Source organism: Oncorhynchus mykiss, chromosome 6 (assembly GCF_057628025.1).
Source record: "Oncorhynchus mykiss isolate SJ-2025 chromosome 6, ASM5762802v1, whole genome shotgun sequence".
Taxonomy (NCBI): Eukaryota; Metazoa; Chordata; class Actinopteri; order Salmoniformes; family Salmonidae; genus Oncorhynchus; species Oncorhynchus mykiss.
In genome coordinates, this window is record NC_143027.1 from 28,280,289 (window position 1) to 28,299,755 (window position 19,467).

At 42.0% G+C, this 19,467-nt stretch overlaps 1 protein-coding gene across 1 annotated transcript in view; it reads right to left on the bottom strand.

Moving 5' to 3' along the window:
* Positions 1-13,999, bottom strand: part of LOC110525659 (adhesion G protein-coupled receptor A2) — a 56,287-nt gene extending 42,288 nt beyond the window's left edge. The window contains exon 1 of the mRNA XM_021605987.3: positions 13,027-13,999. Coding sequence (XP_021461662.3) covers positions 13,027-13,271 — 245 coding nt within the window. The 5' untranslated portion in view covers positions 13,272-13,999. The remainder of the gene's footprint in view (positions 1-13,026) is intronic.
* Between the last annotated feature and the right edge of the window lie 5,468 nt (positions 14,000-19,467).

Here is a 19,467-nt window from a genome sequence, read left to right on the forward strand (position 1 = left end):
ATGCGATATTATCTTCAATCACCTCCACTGCTGCCACCTAGGCCATTTTTAAAATGCTTTCCTCTCCTCTAGTTCTGAGAAACGTGTTCCGCAGATGTTTATGCTGCCTTTATTAAGCAAAAACACAAGGCCCTATAAATGGACCGCTAACCGCCTTGGGCTCCCTCTGGCATAAATCCTCTGGATGTACCTCCTTTGCATGCACCAATGGCCCTGTATGAGGTTTTACTGCGCCATATGAAGGCGAGTGATGCTCCCACTGGGTCAGAGAAAAGGAGAATTGTGGGATTGTGGAGGAGCGGAGTACCTTGGGAAACACTTAAATGAGTAAAAACATTGTGTTCTTTGGAGGCAGCTCGGTGGAAAGCAAAATGAGGTATCTAATATTACAGTGCACCTACTGTAATATAAATACGGTATAAAAACAATTACTGTGTATTGACAGTATTATACGGTAAAAAAAAGTAAATGCTACTATAATCGTAATGAATGAATGGATGGATGAATTAATTAAATGAATTGAGGGGAGGGGTTTGTATTACATTTACATTTTACATTTGACATTTTAGCAGACACTCTTATCCAGAGCAACTTACAGGAGAAAATAGGTTTCAGTGCCTTGGTCAATTTATTTTATTTTTTATATCACCTTCATTTAACCAGGTAGGTCAGTTGAGTTCTCATTTACAGCTACGACCTGGCCAAGATAAAGCAAAGCAGTAAGACAAAAACAACAACACAGAGTTACACATAAACAAACGTACAGTCAATAACACAAAAGAAAAAATCTATGTATAGTGTGTGCAAATGTAGAAGAGTAGGGAGGTAGGCAATAAATAGGCCAAAGAGGCAAAATAATTACAATTTAGCATTAACACTGGAGTGATATATGTGCAGATGATGATGTGCAAGTAGAGATACTGGGGTGCAAAAGAGCAAGAGGGTAAGTTATAATATGGGGATGAGGTAGTTGGGTGTGCAATTTACAGATTGGCTGTGTACAGGTACAGTGATCGATAAGCTGCTCTAACAGCTGATGCTTAAAGTTAGAGAGGGAGATATGACTCCAGCTTCAGTGATTTTTGAAATTCGTTCCAGTCATTGGCAACAGAGAACTGGAAGGAAAGGCGGCTAAAGTAAGTGTTGGCTTTGGGGATGACCAGTGAAATATACCTACTGGAGTGCGTGCTACGTGTGAGTGTTGCTATGGTGACCAGTGAGCTGAGATAAGGCGGTGCTTTACCTAGCAAAGACTTATAGATGACCTGAAGCCAGTGGGTCTGGCGACGAATATGTAGTGAGGGCCAGCCAACGAGAGCATACAGGTCGCAGTGGTGGGTGGTGTATGGGGTTTTGGTGACAAAACGGATGGCACTGTGATAGACTACATCCAGTTTGCTGAGTAGAGTGTTAGAGGCCATTGTAGATCGGTAGGAACAGTAAGATAGTCAGTTTTACGAGCCTATGTTTGGTAGCGTGAGTGAAGGAGGCTTTGTTGCGAAACCGGAAGCCGATTCTAGATTTAATTTTAGATTGGAGATGCTTAATGTGAGTCTGGAAGGAGAGTTTACAGTCTAACCAGACACCTAGGTATTGTAGTTGTCCACATATTCTAGGTCAGAACCGTCCAGAGTAGTGATGCTAGTCTGGCGGGAGGGTGCAGGCAGCAATCGGTTGAAGAGCATGCACTTAGTTTTACTAGCATTTAAAAGCAGTTGGAGGAAGGAGTGTTGTATGGCGTTGAAGCTCATTTCGAGGTTTGTTAGTTAGCACAGTGTCCAACAAAGAGCCAGATGTATACAGAATGGTGTCGTCTGCGTAGAGGTGGATCAGAGAATCACCAACAGCAAGAGCAGCATCGTTGATGTACACAGAGAAGTGTCGACCCGAGAATTGAACCCTGTGGCACCCCCATAGACACTGCCAGAGGTCTGGACAACAGGCCTTCTGCTTTGACACACTGAACTCTATCTGAGAAGCAGTTGGTGAACCAGATGAACCAAACTTCATTTGAGAAGCCAAGAAAGCAATTTGAGAAGCCAATCGATGGCGGTTATGATATTGTTTAGAACCTTGAGCGTGGTTGAGATGCACCCATGACCAGCTCGCAAACCAGACTGCATAGTGGAGAAGATACGGTGGGATTAGAAATAGTCGGTGATCTGTTTGTTAATTTGGCTTTTGAAGATTTTAGAAAGGCAGGGCAGGATGGATATAGGTCTCTAACAGTTTGGGTCTAGAGTGTCTCCCCCTTTGAAGAGGGGGATAATCGCGGCAACTTTCCAATCTTTGGAGATCTCAGACGATAGGAAAGAGAGATTGAACAGGCTAGTAATAGTGGTGAAACATTTTTTGGAGGAACATTTTTAAAAGAAAGGGTCCAGATTGTCTAGCCCAGCTGATTTGTGGGGATCCAGATTCTGCAGTTCTTTCAGAACATCAGCTGTCTGGATTTGGGCGAAGGAGAAGCAGCGGGGGGGGGCTTGGGCAAGTTGCTGCAGGTGGTGCTGAGATGTTGGCCGGGGTAGGGGTAGCCAGGTGGAAAGCATGGCCAGCCGTCGAAAAATGCTTATTGAAATTATCGATTATCGTATATTTATCGGTGGTGACAGTGTTTCCTATCCTCTGTCCAGTGGGCAGCTGGGAGGAGATGCTCTTATTCTCCATGGACTTTACAGTGTCCCAAAACGTTTTGGAATCAGTGCTACAGGAAGCAAATTTATGTTTGAAAAAGCTAGCCTTAGGATGTTTTTGTGCTGGTCAAGGTCAGTCAAGTCTGTGTTGAACCAAGGGCTATATCTGTTCTTAGTTCTACATTTTTTGAACGGGGCATGCTTATTTAAGATGGTGAGGAAAGCACTTTTGAAGAGCAACCAGGCATCCTCTACTGACGGGATGAGGTCAAGATCCTTCCAGGATACCCTGGCCAGGTCGATTAGAAAGGTCTGCTCGCTGAAGTGTTTTAGGGAGCGTTTGACAGTGATGAGGGGGTTGTTTAACAGGGGTCCATTATGCACGCAGGCAATGAGGCAGTGATCGCTGAGATCCTGGTTGAAGACAGCAGAGGTGTATTTAGAGGGCAAGTTGGTCAGTATGATATCTAAGAGGGTGCCCATGGTTATGGATTTAGGGTTGTACCTGGTAGGTTCATTGACAATTTGTGTGAGATTGAGGGTATCTATTTTAGATTGTAGGACAGCCAGGGTGTTAAGCATGTCCCTGTTTAGGCCACCTAACAGTACAAACTCTGAAGATAGGATGGGGGGCGATCAATTCACATATGGTGTCCAGGGCACAGCTGGGGGCTGGCGGGGTTCTATAACGAGCGACAACGGTGAGAGACTTGTTTCTGGAAAGGTGGATTTTTAAAAGTAGAAGCTTGAATTGTTTGGGCACAGACCTGGATAGCATGACAGAACTCTGCAGGCTATCTCTGCGGTAGATTGCAACTCCGCCTCCTTTGGCAGTTTTATCTTGTCGGAAAATGTTATAGTTAGGGATGGAAATTTCAGGATTTTTGGTGGCCTTCCTAAACCAGGATTCAGACACGGTTAGGACATCCAGGTTGGCAGAGTGTACTAAAGCAGTGAATGAAACAAACTTAGGGAGGCTTAGGAGGCTTCTAATGTTAACATGCATGAAACCAAGGCTTTTATGGTTACAGAAGTCAAAAAATGAGAGCGCCTGGGGAATGGGAGTGATTCTGGGGGCTGCAGGGCCTGGGTTAACCTCTATCACCAGAGGAACAGAGGAGGAGTAGGATAAGGGTATGGCTATAGGCTAGAAGAACTGGTCGTCTAGTGCGTTCGGAACAGAGAGTAAAAGGAGCAGATTTCTGGGTGAGGAAGAATAGATTCAAGGCATAATGTACAGACAAGGGTATGGTAGGATGTGAGTACAGTGGAGGTAAACCTAGGCATTGAGTGACGATGAGAGAGGTTTTGTCTCTAGAGGCACCATTTAAGCCAATAAGACAATAATCACTAACCAAAACAGGAATAGACAAGGCATATTGACATTAGGGAGAGGTATGTGTAGACGAGTGATCATAGGGTCCAGTGTGTAGCTAGGCGAGCTGAAGACACGGCGATTTAGACAGCTAGCAGGCCGGGGTTAGCAGCAGGCTAGAAGATGGGCCTCAGGGGGACGTCGGAACGGAAGAGCCTGTTAAAACCCCCTCGGACGGTTACGTTGGCAGACCAGTCGTGATGGATCTGCGGGGCTCCGTGTCAGCAGCAATGGGTCCAGGCCAATTGGCAAAAGAGGTATTGACGCCAGGGAATTGTCTGATAGATCTCTTTGGCTAGCTGGGAGATGGGCCTAGCTTGAGGCTAACTGGTGCTTGCTTTGGGAGAGAGACGTTAGGCAGGAGTAGCCACTCAGATAGCAACTAGCTAGCTGCGATGATCCGGTGTAAGGTTCAGAGCTTGCGGTAGGAATCTGGAGATGTGGTAGAGAACAAGCAATCCGATATGCTCTGGATTGATATCGCGCTGTACAGACTGGTAGGAATTGACCCGGCTGAGGCTAGCTGATGCCCGATTTAACGGTGATGACCGCTAGCAGTGGCTAACTGACTACTAGCTAGTAGCTAGTTAGCTGGCTAGTTTCTGATGGGGGTTTGGGTTCTAAAGTATAAAAAATAGCAGATCCATACCATATTGGGTGAGGTCGGTTGCAGGAGAGTATGTTCAGTCCGTAGATGGAAATTGAGATTCAAAAATATAATAAAATAGATACGAAATAGATACGAAGAAAACATGGGACAGGACAAGACAAGACAAAACAAATGTCCAACTGCTAAGCCATCTTGGAATCAGGGGCACATTGACAGATTTTTCACCTAGTTGGCTAGGGGATTCTATCCATCGACCTTTCGATTACTCTCCCAACGCTCTTAACCACTAGGCTACCTACCGCTAGGCTACCTACCTATTGCATTTCACAGTATTTTACTGTAATTACAAGGGTTTTGTTTCAAGCAGGTTGGCTACTTGGTAAAGTATTTACACATTACAGTATATCAATGAATATTTTGTGTTTTATATCACTTGCACAGTTTTAGAAACTGTTCTTCCTACTGTAAGCATTACATGACAACACAGGCATTTTGATAGCGCACAGTGCTGCGGGCCACCATGTGGGTTCGTAGACCACCATGGACAAGAGTAATGATGGAAAAATCTCCTTTGTAGTAAAAGCACTGAATCTATCATCATATTTTCCTTTGATATACATTTCATGCAATTCTACGTCATTTTATGTCTGGAGACCTTAGCAGAATACCACAGAAATTACTGAAATTATAGGCAAAAAATGGACAGAGAGACGTTCATCTTGGCATATGCGTTCATTTTATCTTATTTCTCCAGTACCAAAACACTGTGTCTTGTTTGCAACGAAACTCTCCCTGTTAGCAAATAATTAAATCTGAGATGTAATTTCCATCCCAGACAGAGTAGGCCTAACAACACAGAAAAATGTAAGCTTTAACTGCTAGCTACTCTTGTTCCGTGGCTTAACCCAACAAGAGAAGGTCACCGTGTGAGAAGGTCACAAGTCCCTAAAAGCTTTCTGGGTTTGATCATCTTCTATTGTACAGAGAGCGAACAGCTTAATCAATTGACAGTGACAGAATGAGATTACTTCCCAAGCAAAGTACATTTTTGGCTCTTTGGCTATAGAAGCTGTAGCTCAGCTTCTGAATGTCAAAGAAACTAAACAACGATATCCCCATATGCATCGGAGTCACATCTTTCCAACGTATTTTACAGCTTGTTTCTAGCATAAAGCATCGCAGACCCAAAGCGCTTTTATAAATGACTTTATATAATTTGATCTGTTTACTTTTCTTCAAAATCTTTATTTAACAATGGGTATGCAATGCAATGCAATGTTCTTTAATAAAAGGTAGGCCTATGGCATACCCTCTCATACCCCCTCAATTTGAGTTGTGGTTTTAACAGCCCTTCACTGACACTGAGGTACAGTAGGCTATTTAAAGAGTGCATGGTGGGTAAAGGAATTGGCCAACAAATCTATGGATACCAACCTATAGCCTAAATTCATCTGTCGAACACGTAGGCCTACCTACGTAAATAGGAAGAAGTAACCTCCAACACAAAGCCCTCTTGGTGTTTGTAAAGTCAAAAGAAAATGAAGACGTTTTAAATTAATTATGCCTACTCGAATTTGCCTACTTTCAGCACCATGAGCTGTCCAATTCCTAATGATTGCTGCCGCTTCAAGTTTCAGCACCACAATAGCTGCGTTCACACAGGCATCCCAATTTCTGATATTTTGCCCAATTATTGGTAAATAATCCAATCTGATTGGTCAAAAGACCAATTAGTGGAGAAAGATCCGAATTGGGCTGCCTGTGTAGACACAGGAGTCACAGGTTACTCGAATCTGGCATATTGTGAGGTCAATAACTCTGATAAATACATCATGGGCAAGAAACATATTGTTTTTATTCAAATCAATTATAGCAAGACATCAAAGTTGACCTCCTTGGAATACCCATAGCAGTGTGTAATGCTCAGTTTTATTTACACCATCCCAGCAGTGCAAAAGACTCGGGATGGAAGTACATATTCTTACAAACATAACTCCAAACTTAGTTTCCCCTAGTAAATTTAAATAAAATAATTCAAAATACTTCCCCAGAGAGCATGACTTAGCCACAGAGGATCATTAGGTCCTTTAAAAAAATGGCTGTGGATTGTTTCAAATCACAAGCACGTAGGCCTATGCCTAGTTGGGGAGCCCACAATTTGGCCAGCGTGCATGACAAACAGCCTAGGTGATTATTGAGTTGTGGCTGTCAGAGAAAATCATCTAAAAACATATGTGAAGATAATGTGTCTTGGGAATAATTTAAAAAGTTGAGACAAGAAGATGTGTGTAGGTAAGATATAGGCATGTTCCAGAATGATCTCAGCTCTTCAGAATGTGCTTAGCTGTCTTTCGCCAGTTCTTGCGCATTCATTGTTCCATTGTGTGAACTGTTTGCCCTTTGTTTGTTCATATTTGATCAATTCCCCATTATATGTGCCACCAGTAGTACATGTACCGTTACTCCCTGTCATTTGGTACATTCATTTCAGTTAAAGCATGTATTAATTAGGCCTACAGTAATTTACAGTTCTCATTCTCAGAGTGGAAAAGTTGTTTGCAAAGTTCACAACCTGCTACACCTGTGAGAAACAAGTTTAGGTTTATTTCATACATAATTATTATTATTTTGGTTTGGAGTGCTCTATGTGAGCAATGAGCATGTATCTGGTTTCTCTGTCCTGTTAATGTTGACGGAGTGAGTGCTTGAGCATGCATAGATGTACCTGGCCTGCTGCGTGCAAATGTAAGAACGTGCCCTTCTGGGGAGGTCTGATTTCTAATTGTCTTAACTCACCACATCCACCACTGATAAGCTGAGCTTCTCAGTCCTTTTTTCTTCACCTCACACAGTAAGTCATCAAAGTCATTCAGTTGAAGTAGGAAGTTTACATACACTTAGGTTGGAATCATTAAAACTAGTTTTTCAACCACTCCACAAATTTCTTGTTAACCAACTATAGTTTTGGCAAGTTGGTTAGGACATCTACTATGTGCATGACACAAGATTATGTCACACAATTCCAGTGGGTCAGAAGTTTACATACACTAAGTTGAATGTGCCTTTAAACAGCTTGGAAAATTACAGAAAAATGTCATGGCTTTAGAAGCTTCTGATAGGCTAATTGACATCATTTGAGTCAATTGGAGGTGTACCTGTGGATGTATTTCAAGGCCTACCTTCAAACTCAGTGCCTCTTTGCTTGACATTATGGGAAAATCAAAAGAAATCAGCCAATACTTCAGAAACAAATTGTAGACCTCCACAAGTCTGGTTCATCCAGCAATTTCCAAACACCTGAAGGTACCACATTCATCTGTACAAATAATAGTACGCAAGTATAGACACCATGGGACCACGCAGCCATCATACCGCTAGGCAGAACAGTTGAAACTTTAGCAGCAGCACGGCCAGGTGGACTGGGCCATTTTACTTGGATTAAATGTTAGGAATTGTGGAAAATTGAGTTTAAATGTATTTGGCTAAGGTGTATGTAAACTTCGGACTTCAACACTATATATATATTTGTTTACATCCATTGCTAATGATAATAGTTCCTTACAGTAGCCTATTTGAAAAATCTTTCCAACACTCTCGCCCTTGATAATCACAATTCTTGGTGTGAAAGAGCCAAATGAAATGCTCTGATGATCCCATATATCTAGTGGAAACGTGATAAATAGTTAAACACTTCTCACAGCAGTGTGCACGGGAAACTCTTGAGGGCCCGGAACAGGCTAGTTGATACATTGTTGCAAGTTTGCTAGCAACAGCTTCGGGCTGGACTCGGTTGATTGATTTGATTAAAAAAATTGCACTTCACAAGCAATAGCTAGTCAAGACAGAAAGAAAGGGAGGCAGACAGGCGGAGTAGAGAGATGAATGCGATTGAATGAACCTGGATTTTCATTAGGATATTTAGTTGACAATGGAAGTTATAGGACTACTGCTGCCTTGGCCTATAGACTATCTCTGAGTTCCATGCGCTCATTTCTTTAGCTGCCAATGGCTCTTGGTGTATCAATGTGTCCACATGGCAGAGGCTGATGGTCACATTAGCTGAATTTGTAGATTTGTAGATTTTCATAATTTTAATTCATATTTTTGTGATTAACCACGTGACAATGATTTTGAGAAATTAAAACGTTATTATTGTAACAAATCTGTTCCACGAAAATGTGCATATGAAAATCATAATCGCACGCAGATAGATAGAAATTGATATGAATAATTTGATTGAGACCACACTAATTAGCTAATACACACACTTGATATTGCGCGCCTAGCACACATTGATATATTGTATATATAGACTAATAAGCAACTCATTCTAAAACACTGAGAAATATAGGAATTTCATGAATTACAAATTACATTACATGACCCTCCACTGGACTAGATGTAAAAAAAGACTAAACCCTCCCCCTGACTGAAATTGAAAAAGCATGACCCCATTTTCCTCCAGGGCCCCATTCTGTACATTTCTAACCATCCCTGAGGGAGTATGAAAGCACAGATGGTCCCTTCGCCTAGTTCTGCTAGGACCAACCCAAATCTATGTACAGTGCCTTTGTAAAGTATTTAGACCCCTTGACTTTTTCAAAATTTACAGCCTTATTCTAAAATGTATTAAATCGTTTTTCTATACACAATATCCCATAATGAAAAAACATTTAGAAATGTTTGCTAATTTAGAAAAAACGTTTTTACAGAAATGACACATTTACATAAGTATTCAGACCCTTTACTCAGTACTTTGTTGAAGAATGGGAGAAACTCCTGAAATACAGTTGTACCCAGCTGGGAACACCTGTATTTGGGGAGTTTCTCCCATTCTTCTCTATAGATTCTCTCAAGCTTTGTCAGGTTGGATGGGGAGCATTGCTGCATAGCTATTTTCAGGTCTCTCCAGAGATGTTCGATCAGGTTCAAGTGAGGGCTTTGGCTGGTCCACTCAAGGACACTCAAAGACTTGTCCTGAAGCCACTCCTGCGTTGTCTTGGCTCTGTGCTTAGGGTCGTTGTCCTGTTGGAGGGTGAAACATCGCCCCAGTCTGAGGTCCTGAGCACTCTGGAGCAGGTTTTCATTAAGTATGTCTCTGTACTTCGCTCCTTTCATCTTTGCCTTGATCTTGACTAGTTTCCCAGTCACTGCTGCTGAAAACCATCCCCACAGCATGATGCTGCCACCACCATGCTTCACCGTAGGGATGGTGCTAGGTTTCCTCCAAACATGATGCTTGGCATTCAAACCAAAGAGCTCAATCTTGGTTTCATCAGACTAGAGAATCTTGTTTCTCGTGGTCTGAGAGTATTTAGGTGCCTTTTGGCAAACTCCAAGAGGGTTGTCATGTGCCTTTTACTGAGGAGTGGCTTCCGTCGAGCCACTCTACCATAAAGGCCTGACGCTCTGGACTGGGTACTGTCGCGGGACGCTCTGGACTGGGTACTGTCGCCGGACTCTCTGGACTGGGTACTGTCGCCGGACGCTCTGGACTGGGTACTGTCACCGGACTCTCTGGACTGGGTACTGTCGCCGGATGCTCTGGACTGGGTACTGTCACCGGACACAACCCGTCCTGGCTGGATGTTTATTTTCGCCCTGCTGGCACAGGACAAACTGGGCTGTGCGGATTCACCGGAGACACAGTACGCAGAGCCGGCGCAGGAGATCCTGGTCCAAAGAGGTATATTGGAGAACAGGAGCGCTGAGCCGGCACCCTCCTTCCTGGCTGGTCTCCGACCTGACTCATGCAATCTCCTCGTGTGCCCCCAAAATTGTTTTTATTGGGGCTGCCTCTCTGGCTTCCGTGCTAGCCGTGTACCTTCATATCGTCTCTGTTCCTTTATTCTCCGGTATTTCTCCTCGTAGTATCACCGTTCCACTTTCGCTGCCTCTAACTCCTCCTTAGGAGGGCGATACTCCCCCGGCTGCGATCAGGGTCTTGCTCCAAATAATATCTCCTCCCAGGTCCAATTCCCCATTAAGAGCTTTTCCTCCTTTTCACGCTGCTTGGTCCTGGTTTGGTGGGTTATTCTGTCACGTTTGTCGTATAGAGGAGACCAAGGCGCAGCGTGATATGAATACATTCTTCTTTTAGTAAAAAAAGAACACTAAACAAACTAACAAAACAACAAAATGAACGGGAAGCTATATAGAACGAGTGCTGGCATGCAACTACACATAAACAATAACCCACAAAACCAAAATGGAAAATGGCAACCTAAATAGGATCCCCAATCAGTGACAACAATAAACAGCTGTCTCTGATTGGGAACCAATTCAGGCCACCATAGACTTATAATAAACCTAGACTAACAACCACCCCTAGATATACAAAAAACACTAGACAGGACAAACAAGCATACCCACCCTTGTCACACCCTGACCTGATCAAAATAAAACATAGAAAACTAAGGTCAGGGCGTGACATCCCATCTCCACAGAGGAACTTTAGAGCTCTGTCAGTACGACCATTGAGTTCTAGGTCACCTCCCTGACCATGGCCCTTCTCCTCTGATTGCTTAGTTTGGACGGGCAGCCAGCTCTAGGAAGAGTCTTGGTGGTTCCAAACTTCTTCCATTTAAGAATGATGGAGGCCACTGTGTTCTTGGGGACCTTCAATGCTGCAGACATTTTTTGGTACCCTTCCCCAGATCTGTGCCTCAACACAATCCTGTCTCAGAGCTCACAGACAATTCCTTCGACCTCATGGGTTTTATTTTATTTGTATTTATTTTTTACTCTGACATGCACTGTCAACTGTGGGACCTTACATGGACATGTAGAATTGACCACAGGTGGATTCCAATCAAGTTGTAGAAACATCTCAAGGATGATCAATGGAAACAGGATGCACCTGAGCTCAATTTCGAGTCTCATAGCGAAGGGTCTGAATAATTATGTAAATACGTTTAAAAAAAAAAGATTTTTATTTTTTTTATCCATTTGCAAAAATGTCTAAAAACCTGTTTCTGCTTTGTCATTATGGGGTATTGTGTGAGGATTTTTTTTATTTTATCCATTTTAGAATAAGGCTGTAACATAACAACATTTGGATAAAGGCAAGGTGTCTGAATACTTTCCGAAGGCACTGTATGTGGACGTCTTAAGCAGGAATATGGCTATGGCCACACCACATCCAATGCTTGTGTAAAATGAAAAGTTGCAAATCTGATGTTGAAGCGAGATAGATCTCCCTAGACATATTTTACTAATGTAAATCCACCCTTGTTGGTGAATAGACACATCAATCATAGCAATTGAGATTGTCTGCCATACATGAATAGCCTATCAGACTGACAGTGATACAGGATGATTGAAGTGTCAGACAGCAGTGTGGGATCTCATCATGGGCCGGTCGGCTGGACAACGGTCTGTCAGTCAGCCTTCCTTCCTGAACAGAAGGCGATTGTGAGGCGGCTGTCTGAGATTGCTGGGAAGTTATGATATTAAAGGAAGGAGCCAAGCCGCCATTAAAGCACAGAGAGGGAGGATAAAAAGAGAAGAAATGTGTTTCTGTTTATTCTAGTTTAGCAAGGCCAAGTCAGCTGGATTGTGGGGTGAGTATGGGGAGCGAGGAGGGAGGAGGGAACTGAACCCCAGTGTGTTTCCTTGCGCCAGAAGCAGATTTAAAGTGACAGAGTTGTGACAAAGGGGCAGGGTCAGATTATGGCTTTACTTCACAAAGTCTTCCGTCAGGATCCACACCAGTCCAGACCAGACCGGGCTCCCTACATTGTGCTTTTCAGAGACACAACTGACATTGGATTTGAGCTTTCAGCTCGTGTGGTCTGTTACTATGCTGCTGTAAACTTATGGTCTTTATGAGCCAAAACCATGTCCATTATCTCAGGCAGTCATTAAATACCATCATAACTGAGACTGCAAGGTCAGGTTTGGAGGGTTTATCGGCATATGCCATGCATAAAGTGTTCAAATGTTCATAATGTCAAGGGTCCAGCAACTACGAACACTAGGTCATAATGTATTTTCTCATGTGCATATTCAGTTATAGTCAGTGTATAACACTGTTAAGATGAATAGGATACCAACATTTGCCACAACTTCACCTATCCTCTAAGGTGTAGATTTCCCATAATCCATTTACACGTTGGCACTTTGCCCCTTCTATCATCCTTTAGAATTATTTCCTCAAATGTTTTTCTCTTACTCAGTTCTGCGCTATAATAAAGCACACAGAGATTCTTAATGATGAAGATGTAGCCCTATCAACATTATTTTATATATTATCTACATCATGCTAGTGATACATCAGTCTACAGTGTTTGGAATTTTGGTTTGGACACTCATGATGCCCAGACCACATCTCCTCCGTTTGGATCAAATTGATTTTAATTTTAAATTCACAGTTTTAAGCGGGGAAAAAATAAGCATGTATGACTTACAAAGTAACGGTCTGGTTCGGTAGCAGACCGGACTCGGGAGTTTCAGAAAGCTCTTCGTTACCGCAGCGGACTCTTTTCCGAACAGTCTGAGTGGAGTGGGCTTTGGAGCGGTCATCGGTACAGCTGCAGCCACTAGTGATGAGCCCAGGGCAAGCTTGAGTGAGCCTCGACTCAGAGACAGACAGCAGGACCAACATCAGCAACAGACGCTCCGGGAGCGGGATGCCAACGCCGGGCACAATCATTGTCCTTATCAGTCTCACCTCAGCTGCCCCCTGTCATCCCATTTCTCCACCACGAAGGTGTCTGTGGCGATGACAGGAAGAAAACAGCTTTTTTTTTTTTTTTTTTTTTTTACAAATGTGTGACAAATTGCCAATTTCCGTTTAAATTCAAATTCAAAGATTCTAGAAACTTACTAGTAATAAGTCATTCCCAGTATTTGGCACTCCCAATTTTCTAGCTTTCCATTATGCCATGTCAAGTTCGTGCGCACATAGTCCTATGTGGCTTTCATCTATAAGAAAATACCAGTAAAGCTCACCCCGTTCAGTTGTCCTGAACTAAAACTCTACTTGAAATGTGAAGATTCGAGATGAAGATTAAGTATTTGTCCAATTTCCGTCACTTTGTATCTCCTTGATACACACTTCGACGCGTCAACACTGGATTTGATTGTCACAAATAGAATTTGGTTACCATTATCTGTCCAAACCACCTATATCCAAACTTCAGTGGTTTTAATCAAATTCCATACTGAATTGAATAAGATCTGATGCCCTCCACCGTTTAAGTTTATTCATAGATTTAGAAATACGTTTGGCACGATGTTCTGAAGATATCTCCGGGTGTCAACTTAAATTAAACTTTGTCTGAAAGTAACTGAGTTAATTTGGAAGACGGTTGAACTGGTCCTGATCGGATACTCTGTATTCACAAAATCTAGCGGTTTTGCTAGCCACTCTGTCCCACTGAAATTCAGTTACTACCCCAGTGCGCGCATTCCGTCGCCTGCTCGCGCTGATACGCGGGGTCCTAGCGCAGATTCTACTTTGAAAGTTTAACTTGTCTGCTCTCAATTATTTTGTGTCACCGGTAGCCAGCCTTGATGTCTATGGTAGCCAGACTACAGTCTGTCTGAAAGTAGATCTGCAATTGAAGGGGGTGCACTGTGCACATCTGACATTCATAAACATATGAAGGCCTACCGATGACATGAAATGATGCTGCATAATCCATTTTCATGTGCCATAAATTGACATTTGTAAAGAAGAGTTCAATTGATAACTGTAATATCAATATGACATCAATAGTCATAGACAAGCCTTTAGTTAATTAACAATGACAATTTATATTTTCATCAATACAGTACTCACACATCAAATACTTAATGAACTACCACATCCCACAGTGTAGCTTGCTCTGAAGTACAGCAGAAATGCAATACTTGTCTTTAAAAGTAGATCTACAGTATTGGTTATCAGGTGATGAATAGATAACAAAAACTTGCAAACGACCCCAGATGTACAAGTAACTCTCTGACTGACTACACTCTTTTAATAACAATGCATTTGATTATTATCCCCTGTTGCTGGAATATGTTTGCCAGTAGATGTAGCATTTATACAAGCCAACATCCAGGGATTTGCCTTACTGCTGGATTTCAACACATGCGGTAAGAAGAAGCTGGCCATTCATATGTATCTTCCCCTTACCAATCTTTGGGCACTAGTGCTCATTTGCAAGTTTCCCATGGACTTCAATCCACCCAAGATCTTGTGTGTGAGCAGGGTTATAGCAGACTGGAAAAGGGCTTGTCTTCAATGAGCACATGGGTTATGAGAGCAAAAGAAAGTGAGTGAACCTCTAAAAGTTCCTTGTTAACAGATGATTCTGACATGTTTCTTACAATACAAAAGGGTTTTCTGAACTTTTGCTTTTGCCCATCAGGAGAGATCATATTCACATAAATCAACTCCTCCCAGCTTTAGGAAGAATGTAGTGAGGCCATAATGTTATGAGGGCTGAAGCTATCATGTTAGAAGCGAAGGTCACAGCTTGAGGAGCTTAAATCAGCCTTTCTCGATGGGTCAGATAAATTGGCCTGTTACAGTGGCAAGAAAAAGTATGTGAACCCTTTGGAATTACCTGGATTTCTGCATAAATTGGTCATACAATTTTATCTGATCTTCATCTAAGTCACAGCAATAGACAAACACAGTCTGTTTAAACTAATAACACACAAACAATTATACGTTTTCATGTCTTTATTGAACACACCGTGTAAACATTCACAGTGCAGGGTGGAAAATGTTTATGAACTCTTGGATGTGAACACTTGACCCTCCTTTGGCAGCAATAACCTCAACCAAATGTTTTCTGTAGTTGCGGATCAGACCTGCACAACGGTCAGGAATAATTTTGGACCATTCCTCTTTATAAAATTGTTTCAGCTAAGCAATATTCTTGGGATGTCTGGTGTGAACCGCACAGCATCTCAATTGGGTTGAGGTCAGGGCTCTGACTGGGCCACTGCAGAAGGCGCAGTTTCTTCTGTTGAAGCCATTCTGTTGTTGATTTACTTCTGTGTTTTGGTCCGTTGTCCTGTTGCATCACTCACCTTCTGCTGCGCTTCAATTTGCAGACAGCCTCTTCTGCAAAATGTCTTGATAAACTTGGGAATTTATTTTTCCATCTATGAGCGCAAGCTGTCCATGTCCTGAGGCAGCAAAGCAGCCCCAAACCATGATGCTCCTTCCACCATACTTTACAGTTGGGATACGTTTTTGATGTTGGTGTACCTTTTTTTCTCCACACATAGTGTTGTGAGTTCCTTGCAAACAACTCAACTGTAGTTTCATCTGTCCACAGAATATTTTGCCAGTAGCACTGTGGAACATCCAGGTGCACTTTTGCAAACTTCAGACGTGCAGCAATGTTTTTCTTGGACAGCAATGGCTTCTTCTGTGGTGTCCTCCCATGAACACCATTCTTGTTTAGTATTTTAGGTATCATAGACCTGTCAACAGAGATGTTAACATGTTCCAGAGATCTCTGTAAGTCTTTAGCTGACACTCTAGGATTCTTCTTAACCTCATTGAGCATTCTGCGCGGTGCTCTTGCAGTCATCTTGGCAGGACAGCCACTCCTAGGGAGAGTAGCAACAGTGCTGAACTTTCTCCATTTATAGACAATTTGTCTTACCATGGACTGATGAACATCAAGGCTTTTAGAGATACTTTTGTAACCCTTTCCAGCTTTATGCAAGTCAACCATCCTTAATCATATGTCTTCTGAGATCTCTTTTGTTTGATGCATGGTTCACATCAGGCAATGCTTCTTGTGAATAACAAACTCAAATTGTGTGAGTGTTTTTTACAGGGCAGGGCAGCTCTAACCAACATCTCTAATCTCGTCTCATTGATTGGACTCCAGGTTTGCTGACTCCTGACTCCAATTAGCTTTTGGAGAAGTCTTTAACCTAGGGGTTCACATAATTTAAACATTCACAGTGTAGGTTGGAAAAAGTATGTATTCAATATAGACAATAAAAATACAACAATTTGTGTGTTATTAGTTTAAGCACACTGTGTGTCTATTGTTGTGACTTAGATGAAGATCAGATCAAATTGTATGACCAATTTATGCAGAAATCCAGGTAATTTCAAAGGGTTCACATATTTTTTCTAGCCACTGTAGGTCTATACATGACTGGATATTTGCAACTGAAATAACATGTTGAGTGAACATAGCTTTTATTGCAAACATTATATTCCTAATGAATACTATACCATTGTGTTTAGAGAGTTTTACAGGTTAATGACTGTACTGCTACTGCCAATTGCCTGTTGCTATAGCAAGCAATATTATGGGGCCTTATCCATGAGGGACCGTATGCTTTAAACAAAAACAAAAATAAGAAAAGGCAGTGAGCAAGCAGTAGTACTTACTACACTACTGGTCATTGAAACAGATGGTCCCTTTTACTTCCAGTGAGCAGTTGTGATTTAGTTCATGGCACTGTTTTCATAGCATTATGACCCCAACTAATGCTTATGCCCATCACCAATGGAAGTGTCTGCTTTAGTTCGTTATCCAAATTATTGTAAGGGCAACCACAGTGATCACCTTTCTAAAGAAAGATGCATCATTTTTATGTGGGGGAAAGAAGCATAGCTTAAAAGTTACGGATAAATGTACGTTTTGCAGTTGCTTTCAAGGTAGACTACATCAGATTGCGATGGTTATAGATCCTGATGGGTTGAAATCGAGATTCCATGGCAATGCCATTACAATTCCTCCAACTCTAAAATGATGTTTTGCTGAGAGCAAAGAATAAAATGTTATACAGCCTGGTAAGACTTTTTGTATCCTAAAGACATTTTGAACACTCAAAAAAACCTATGAAACTTTCTGCAGGCGTCCATTTCAACAAGTCTGTCTTTGTCTTTAAAAAATCCCAACAGTGCTGCAACTCTGTTTAAAAATACTTGCTGATATACAGTATGAGAAGCAGGGGATGAATGAATCTTTAGAGTTTCAAATCTGGAGTGCATTTTGAAATATGAAAAGGTGAACCAGGAGAGTATTTGAAAGGGGTCTTGGTGCAATTGGCGGTAACATGTATTCACAGACATATCCAAAAGGCAGGCACCTCAAGTCATGCTAGCATGCCCGGTCGTACAATGGTGCAGTGTGCTCTGACCCACCCTGCAGACCCCCGGTTTGTTATTCCTGTATGTGATACTGTACACTGGAGCAGGCTCAGAGAGACAGCATGATTTCTTAAGGAAACCAGAAAGAGTGGATGGTTGCCTGCTCAGCGATGAAACAGAGGGCTATTTATCCAAGCCGTTAAATAAGGCTTCAAGAACAACACCCCCTCCAACTCCCGCTCACCAGCCCCCAAATCTCTTTCATCTGGAGAGCACAGTTTCACATCCCAAACGGCACATAACATCAAATTGTACTTAATGGCATCCAGACAAACTTTAATGTCGTTCCAAGATTCTCTCTGCATTACCCCCCCCCCCCCATTGCAATCTCTCCCTCTCTCCATTCCACATCTGGACTCCATTCCAGGTGGAATATGGTAAGAGGGGGAACGGAAGGAAGGAAAGGTGGAGGGACCAGCTGAGAAGCTGAAGATCTGAGGAGAGAAGAGTGAGATTCAGTGTTGAAAGAGGTCGGGTGGAAGTGACGTCAGGATGGAGTAGGAATTTGATGATCCCTCTTGGGCATTTCCACTGGCTCTTCCCAACCTCACATTACACACCAGTACAACGAGCACTGTCGTATTCAAAGTGGCTAACACAATCACAGGTTTCTATAGCCGTAACAAAACAAGTTTACTAGATACAGTATCTTCAAGAAAATAAGGTAGAAATGATCTTAGCATTACTAACAGTGGTAACCATTACAGTGTAAAACTAAATACAAACAACTGCTGTACTGTATCATCATGAGGTCTGATGTTGTTCCTTTCTTGAGGAAGCTATGACATCTAATGGTGGATTCAATGACAACACTGAAGCTGCTAATGGCTGACTTCCATGCAAAACCCACAGGAACCACACCCACATATCCTCAACCTAGACCACTGAATCTGTGGGATTATTCCAGTTGCTAAAAACAATACATAGTAATACTTAAACTGTCTTTATAACCACTATCTATTAAATAACTTCATTGTGGACATCTCATCATTGTCTGCCTTGAAGTTATTGCACAAAAAATAATGAGTAAAATAGTGTAGTACAGTAGCGTACAGTACTTGAAGGTATTGGATTGTATACATTTTTGTGAATCTGTTGGTCTTTTAAAGTTATTTACTTAAGAGTTTTTTTTTTTTTTTTTACAAGTCCTACTACACAGAATCACCATACTGTGTTGCAAACCCCAGTACAATACATACCAAAGATGATATGTCGGACAGCCTCAGTATAATGCAAAACTTTAACTGTGACAACGTGGCCCCCTTCTGGGAGGAAGATAAAACAGCAGTACCTGTGAAAAACAGTCTCAAGTATAAATGACCATAGTCGCAGGAAGTAGAGAGGCTGAGGGTCAAATAACATGGAAAACATTCACTTTTTAAACAGTATTCATTTACCATCCTTACAAACCACTCAATGTACATTACTGTATTGTACATAGGTTGGTCATCTAGGTTTGTACCTGTAGACTTTCCATCACCATGAAGAAGAACAATGCACAAGACAGTAATTGAGTACAGTGAGACATCAAGTGCTCTGTGATGATGTGGCTCAGTTGGTAGAGCATGGTGCTAGGGTTTGATTCCCACAGGGGACCAGTATGAAAATGTATGCACTCACTACTGTAAATTGCTCTGGAAAAGAGCGTCTACTGAAAAGGAATGAATAGACCATTTCTGTTTTCACATAGAAATAAGTCGCATTTGCAAAGTATAAATAAAAAAAT